Source organism: Schistocerca nitens, chromosome 2 (genome assembly GCF_023898315.1).
Source record: "Schistocerca nitens isolate TAMUIC-IGC-003100 chromosome 2, iqSchNite1.1, whole genome shotgun sequence".
NCBI classification, from domain to species: domain Eukaryota; kingdom Metazoa; phylum Arthropoda; class Insecta; order Orthoptera; family Acrididae; genus Schistocerca; species Schistocerca nitens.
Window position 1 is genome coordinate 832,885,259 of NC_064615.1, and position 7,760 is coordinate 832,893,018.

At 42.6% G+C, this 7,760-nt stretch overlaps 1 protein-coding gene across 1 annotated transcript; it reads right to left on the minus strand.

Annotated features, from left to right (window-relative positions):
* Positions 1-220: 220 nt before the first annotated feature.
* On the minus strand, positions 221-6,972 carry LOC126237099 (protein charybde-like). Its single transcript, XM_049946907.1, has 4 exons — positions 6,827-6,972; positions 5,151-5,337; positions 2,900-3,061; positions 221-904 (listed from the first exon to the last, which is right to left on the minus strand). The coding sequence occupies exons 1-4, from the start codon at positions 6,933-6,935 to the stop codon at positions 823-825; spliced, it is 540 nt and encodes a 179-aa protein (XP_049802864.1). The 5' UTR covers positions 6,936-6,972; the 3' UTR covers positions 221-822.
* Between the last annotated feature and the right edge of the window lie 788 nt (positions 6,973-7,760).

Sequence of the window (7,760 nt, forward strand, 5' to 3'; positions counted from 1 at the left end):
TCTATTTTACATACTTAGGGTTCTCAGACGAATTGAATCTCTCGTGTAAGAACATTATTTCAGCACACGCTGTATTAACTAACAATAACTCTAGCCATTCTTTAATTAACAAGCACAGCCTATGCAGAGAAAACGTTCTCACACAGAAAGAATTTTTCTTACTTATCATGGTGGGACCTGTCAGGAATTATAGGGAGAGGTCAGATGAAAAAACAAGTAGTATAATCAAACATCTTGCTTTACTTCTGTTTTCACATAGTTGGAAATACTCCAACACACATAAATAAAATATTTAGAAACAACAATTCAAAATCTTCTTTTTCAAAAATAATGTATAAAAACAACGATAATACTTCACAATGCGAGCTTGCAAAATGGTAGCCGACTAAGTAGGCACAGCAAATGAAAAATCAGTCTTCAGAGAAAAATATGAGCAACATGGATGAACTGAAGATGAGTACGCGCACCCTAGGATGATCAGTGCAATTATTTGGTGCGCTCAGGTCCTCTGGACTAATATAATGAGAGAGACTGGAAATACAGACACTTCCAGAGATTTCTCAAATGTATTTCAAAATGCAGGAAAAATGAGGCTACGCTCAGATGTTCATGACAGTGCGTGGCGGAATGATACGTAATAAATACGATGAAGATGATATGACTCGGACAGTGGCTACGGTTGATTGTTTCACGCCGTAGAGTTGCTAAACTGGTGGGCGTAGATACAGAGGCGATGGTTCAGTCTTGAATCTCCAGAGACGAGGCGTCGTGCTCCAGGCACTTCGCTCTCCAGCTCGAAAGACGTCGGCGGACCAGCGCTGATCACGAATAGGAGCGGAAGAGGCGCTTCTTGCTGAGGGTGAAGTCCCGACTGAGGACAAGCGCGCCGCCGCTGGTGAGGTTCCTGCAAACAAAATTACGTTTAGCTTTCTCCCGAACTGACTCACTGGAGGCGTTTTCACCGCAAGTGGCCACGAGCGTGCTGGAAAGCACGTGCGCACTCGGCAGCCCGCTCTCGGTTCCGTGAAAGTGTGCGAGACGCGGGGGAGCTGAGGGATCTTGCTGGAGGAAACGGATGCGCACAAATAATGGGGCGAACTAGTTACATATTTATTCAAATCCACGACTAATTTTCTGGAGCGTTATGTACTATACGCGCACTTTGATATGAGGCTGATGCTAGTTGCCGAATTGGACCGGTACTGACAGATTTTTGGTCGCTGTTGTCTTTAGCTGGCAGAGACGCCGTGTTTAGTGCGTCTACGTCTACGAAAATACGAGTGACGTCCAAAGTTGAGATCCTTTACGTGTTGAAATCTGACTGAATTGAAACAGAATCACGGCTTTTCGTTAAAATATCAGACTCATTAAGCTCGGCGTTGTCTGCTGCCTGGAGCAGACACTGACCAGAAAAGCAGTCAACAACAGTAAGTGTTATTCGATTTCTGCAGATTCATCTACTCTCACCAGTCAATACGTCTGTAACCTTCTGGTGAGTGTCTATACAGGTTGGTGTGAAACAGTCTGAAAAGCTTGTAGGGAAGATGTGCTGAGAAACAATTTTTGAGAAAAAAATCCATACGTTGTGCTGTCTCCGATTCAGTTACCACTGACGTTAGCCAGTTAGGCCGTTGCGCACGCAAATTCAAGCAACCGCACGCGCTAAAATGCGACAGTGCGAAGACTATGGGTCCGTGAGTCACCACTTGTTTAAACGCTCATTACCAGTTTAAATATGTCTTTTTCGAAAGTGATACATTCAAGCTAAGTACGCACAACCTATGTTTGTTTTGTTTGAACAAACCAAACGAAGAACACGTTTAGCGACATTGTCTCTGGCTGGCTGCTTGAATTTGCTCACGTGACGACCTGATTGGCTAACTTCAATGCTAATTAATTCAGTAACGGTAGAACGTATGGAATTTGTTTTTAACAATTATTTCTCGCACAACCTACTCTGTAATATCCTCACAAGCTTTTCATAATGTTTATTACCATCCTGTAGAATATATACCGTTCATACAAGGATCTATGCACAGCTACATGTAAGCATTAATTAATAGTTCATTGACTATTTCTGTTCAAAAATGTCTCTTACTATCAAGAAATTGAACTCAAACATATTTTTATACTTCGAGACGCTTCAGCTTTCCTGTACTTCTAAGTCAAAACTGTTCATTAGAGCCAACTAAACACAGTTTTCTCTTCTGCAATCCTATATATATGAATGTGACTGCTAATTTTAATTTCAAACCAATCGTTACGCTATTTGCTTAAAGGGTAGTCAAAGAGTATGACACTACTCAATAATCCCAAAAGTTCAAACAGAAATGAACAATATTTATGCAAGTGAATCCAAAATCTTAGCACTATCGCATTGTCTATCGTAGTGTAACCCTTTGCTTAAATGAAGATTTTTCACCAACATATATCACGTCGTGGATAAACCTGTAAACTCTAATACACAGATTAAGAGAATTCACTCGTTTCACAAAGCGTGCAATTATACGCATGGCAAAAGTAAGCAGTTTTCACAGAAAAACGTGGCAGACTATCTGCGTTTACAAAGGGAAGAAAGACGAAAGAAGGATAGAATTTAGGCGGTAACTATAGCTTACATTGGGTACAACCGATATGAAACTGCCTGGATAACAATCATCCGATCATTTACTTAAACAGATAAGTTTTATATGTTGGTGCTTGATATTCAACGCAGTAGTCACTCTGTGATGTTACAAAAGCTCCCATAACTAGTAATGCTGTACTGAAGCGACTTTGTCCAATGGAATACACTACGCTCGAAGAATGTTACATTCACCGACTCCAACTAGCGAAAAGTCCTATGTTGTTCACAGAATGTCTACTGGAAATAAGTTGAGGTGAGATAAGGTGTACTTACTTGAGGAACTGCGGCAGGGCGGTTTTCCAAGAGGTCTCCTGCTGGAGTGTGAGGAACAATTCGAACGTAGAGACAGTGTCCGGCGCACATTTCACGGTCGTGAGGCGTAGTCGTTCTCCAGACTGCTTTCCTGAATCCAAGTCCACATGCAGCGTGCACCCTCTGTAAAACACGAAAAATAACCATTGACAAAAAATACTATAAGAAAAAATGTTTGCTAGACTGTACCAGTCACACTACTTCTGTACTTAGTATGTGAACGGCGCTTATTTTGGTTGGGTAAGAAAAAATGAAATTATGTTTGCTTCATTTAATTCTTTCCTTTAACCGTTCTTCTGTCGTCGGGCTTCGTAGTCTAGTGGTAAGAGCGAGCATGGAGGCTGTAACATCACAGCATCGGATCCCTGTCAGAAACCAGAATTTTTCGGTCTGCTTTTACGCTAGCCTTCACCTCCCACTGATGTGAAGATATGGCAGGAACAACACGTGGTTCGGATTCCACGTTAAACTGCAGGGCCCCTTTCCCCAAATGGATCACTGAGGTAGATTAGGGACACACAAGTCACCGAAGTGGCGTCCATTTGGAAGAAGTTGCAAACAGGGGCCTGAACATCACATACCAATCATGCTATACTTATTTACTTTAACTTCTTCCATATGGCTATGCTTATGTGCTAAGAAAAGTACCCGCTCGCTAGTTGCACAAGTGGGGCTAACTGCGTTAAGATTAAGGTGCAACAGATGCACAGTGAAGATTCTTTTACTTAGTGCTCTTGGAATACTTGTCTAGGGATGAAATTCATACATTCAGCTGAGAACTTGCTAAAGTTACTTTGTAGCGAAACGTAGCGGTAGATCAGTACGGCAATGTATGAAAATTCAGTGCGCTGAAAATTGCTTACGCCCTGCGAAGAGTATCAGGGACCAAACCTGAGTGGATGACTTAACTGCAGCCGTAGTGTTAACAGAGATGGTCAGGATCCACTCGAACAAGTAGTAGATCAACCAAAGAAGTTCCTTTCTGGATTCCAAGAGAAAAGAATGAGATGGTGACCACGTGAAAGGTGGGTAGATATTAGAAACTTGCAGGTGCAACATAGAGCTAGACTACAATGCACGGAAAAATCTAGCGGAAAAGATTTTTTTATTCTCAACTTATTGATTGCATTGGAGATACTTACAACAATTTACTGGTTTCGGTTCTTATGAGTCATCATGAGAAATAGTATCTTGTTACAAAAGTAACACGTCAAACTACTGCCTGACGCCGATCTTTGTCACTTGTAATCAACTGCCAGTCAAGTGACCAAGATTGGTTCAAATGGCTCTGAGCACTATGGGGCTTAACTTCTAAGGTCATCAGTCCCCTAGAACTTAGAACTACTTAAACCTAACTAACCTAAGGACATCACACACATCCATGCCCGAGGCAGGACTCGAACCTGCGACCATAGCGGTCGCGCGGTTCCAGACTGTAGCGCCTAGAACCGCTCGGCCACTCCGGCCGGCGACCAAGATTGGTGTTAGGTGGCTGTTCGACGACTTATTTTTGCAAGAAGATTCCAGACCTTATGATGACTCGTAGGAACCATAATCGGTAAACTGTTGCAAGTCCATACAATGCGATGAAGACAAAGGCATATTTTACTGGAAGTCTAGAGGCCATTTCCCAGTAAACATCTGATTGATGACGACGATGATACAGAAGAAGCATGAGGAGAAGATCTACCCTTTCTTCATGTCGATAATACTAAACACAAGCAAACTACTCGATTTACAACGCCCTATATTCCTTTAAAAGAAAATGTAGACATTCTATATTGAACATTTCATCAGAATCAACGCTATTGGTAAATTTTATTGAATTTCTGGTACTTGCAACTAATAAAAGCCAATAACAAGTTATTTGTGCAACCTGCAGAAATAGTAAATTCAAACGTTCGTTGGTTCCTAATGCAATCGGTGAGGAAATGCTCATATCAGTCTATTCGTGTGGTCAACCAACTATATCTTATTTAAAATTTCTCTCTCAAGAAGCGGATATTTCACATATGACTAGTAATCGGTCAGTCTAGAATGACCAGTTCTGTTGCGACGAACTTCTGGATTTTAAGGTATATGTAAACACCACCACTGCAGCTGTTAACAGCAGCTGAGGAGGTGTTTCACATTCACCTTAAAATGTTAACAGCCGTGGCAGCAGAATGTCGAGCATCCACAAAATCATTACCGGTTGAAGTGGTTGCCTTACCTGAGTCCGTAGGGCTCGGTGCTGGCCATCTGGAGGATACGTTCTGCGGCCGAGGTCAGCAGTCCTGGGGGCAGTACGACGTCGCCCCCGTGCGCCTGCCGCAGTTCCGCCTCCACGCGCCGTGACAGAGCGTCTCGCGCCTCCACACAAACGTCGTCCAAATCTTCTGGCCTCTCGCTCTCGCCATCTAATGAAGAAAAGAAGACGCTCATCTCTCTTCCCGCCCCGCTCATCTATTCAGTATTCCGAGGGAAAAAAGAATAGTATTGTTTTAACAAACGTCTATGAGAACTACATGTGCGTTTTCTTCTTCTCAAACGTGTGCGTTTAAACGGGGACAAGTTAATGGGGAAAAGGAGGCAAATCATGCGCTTGGTTCCATGCTGCGGTGTTCATGCACTTTGTACGAAATTAATATCGTAAGCATACTGTTAGATGGCTCTTCCATGTAAGGCTCTGTATCAACACCGCACTGCTTTGTAGCTTGGCACAACTGGAGGTTTATAATTGACATCGTGTAACACCGTAAGCTGCTGTTAAAATATTCTCCTGGCGACCGGTTTCAGTTGAAGTCTGTTGTTCCCGGGTTCGATTCCCGGCGGGGTCAGGGATTTTCTCTGCCTCGTGATGGCTGGGTGTTGTGTGATGTCCTTAGGTTAGTTAGGTTTAAGTAGTTCTAAGTTCTAGGGGACTGATGACCATAGATGTTAAGTCCCATAGTGCTCAGAGCCATTTGAACCATTTTTTAAGTCTGTTTTGTGCACAGTTTGAGGCAAAAAAGGGACACTGTGTCAAAACGTCGACTGGGGGCATCGACCTTTTGAAATTGTGCTCATTGTTTGAAGTCATAGTATTCTAACACAACTCTTGCTGTTAAAGCAGACTATATGGGAAAATAATACTTTTTAAGCATAATATGTTACAAGGTGTTATTTCTAAAGTTTATCAAAGCCATGGAACAGAAATAACAGCAAACTGCCGAAGGTGTTAATGTCCTTCCTCCACCTGCAAACCAGTGCACTAATGTTGCCGGAAGGACGAAAAGTTCATCGTGCTATCTCAAAGACAGTGCTACTTGTCATTCACACACCCAAAAAACTGCCTCAGTGGCTACAAATCCTAGAGCCAACTTGGAATCAATTTCCGTTTTCGGTGTGTACTCATGTAACGAGTTAACAATAGGCACCAATCTATCGTCGACCAAAGAATTGAATTGATTGTAAAGAAATTTTCAATCTAAGTATGATAATCAGCCAGACTACATCATGCTAAATTTTCGGACTTGATATATGGTTCACATAAGCAAAATGTAATAGAAGTGACCAGACATTTTATTTAAATAACATTTCACAGTAGTTCATGTCACAGGGGCGGGTGGCGCACCCAGCAGAATGATGAGGTGCGAAACAATACTATGGATAGCATGCATTTCCATTGCTACACTTTTGAGGTAATTTTCATCCTCCACGGTGAAAATACTCCATCCATACAGCAGTTTTACAGCAGATTAAGGGAAAAGGAGCGAATATCACACTTTGTAGCAATTACAGGGGTGTTACTACAAAACACGTGAGCAGCACGTACCGGCGAAAGCAAAGCAGCAACTAATGATAAACTAGCATTTGAAAATTTAGGCAGAACCACAAATTCCCATCGTTGAGGCGCAAGCGTCTTACCATAGAAACACGAGAAATCGACGGATAGCGGACACGGCAGCACTTCCATCGCCTTCTCGAAAGACGCCGGCGAATCACAGTTAAGCGCAGACACCACTCTTTTCACCATCTTGCGTTTGCGATCAGCGCACGACTAGTACCGTGTGCTCACCTGCGGCAGAATATCAAGACCCGACCTGTCCCCACCACCGGCGCACGCTCGGCTGTTTCCGCCGGTCATCGGCAGCAAGCTCGAGCCAAGGCGACGTGGAGTCTTCCCGAGTCAGCGCTACCGGCCGCTAACGTTTCGGATGATGCAACAGTGCGTGCAACTTGAATCTTGTGAAGACAAGCAGCTGCAGGCACGTCTCTCTCAGCAAGAACTTCCCAATTCGTGCAGCAGTTTCATTGCACCATGTATGCAATTGATACTTGTAAATGTAGGATCCGATACCGGCTTATTGGCAGATGAATAGTGATAATGTACAAGAATTTCAGGAGTGAAAATGCCCATCACTCACTGCCCGTGATACACACAAGCCATGACAAATCTTCATCTACATCGACATGAATACACTGCAATTCACACTTAAGTGCTTGACAAAGCACTATACTGTGTTTTGTCGTATGTGAATGCGCAGTGAAATAAGACTCTGTAAATGAGAAAAATTTAGCCCATAGCAAAAGCAAAGTATTAACTTCTCCACACAGTGAGAGTGGTTTTTATATAAAAAATGCACTCATTTTTCAACGTTTTCCTCTTCATGGACAACGTAATTATCCCAATGGTTTTCCAGTCAATACATTATATCGTTAAAGTGCTGGAAAATACTGGTGTTGAGAAATATTGATGTTGAGATCTAGTTTTATGATTTATGAAATAACGACTTTGCAAGAATGTATAAACTAAACAATGTTATAAACCGGAGATGGACCGAACGAAGTTGTGCTGACC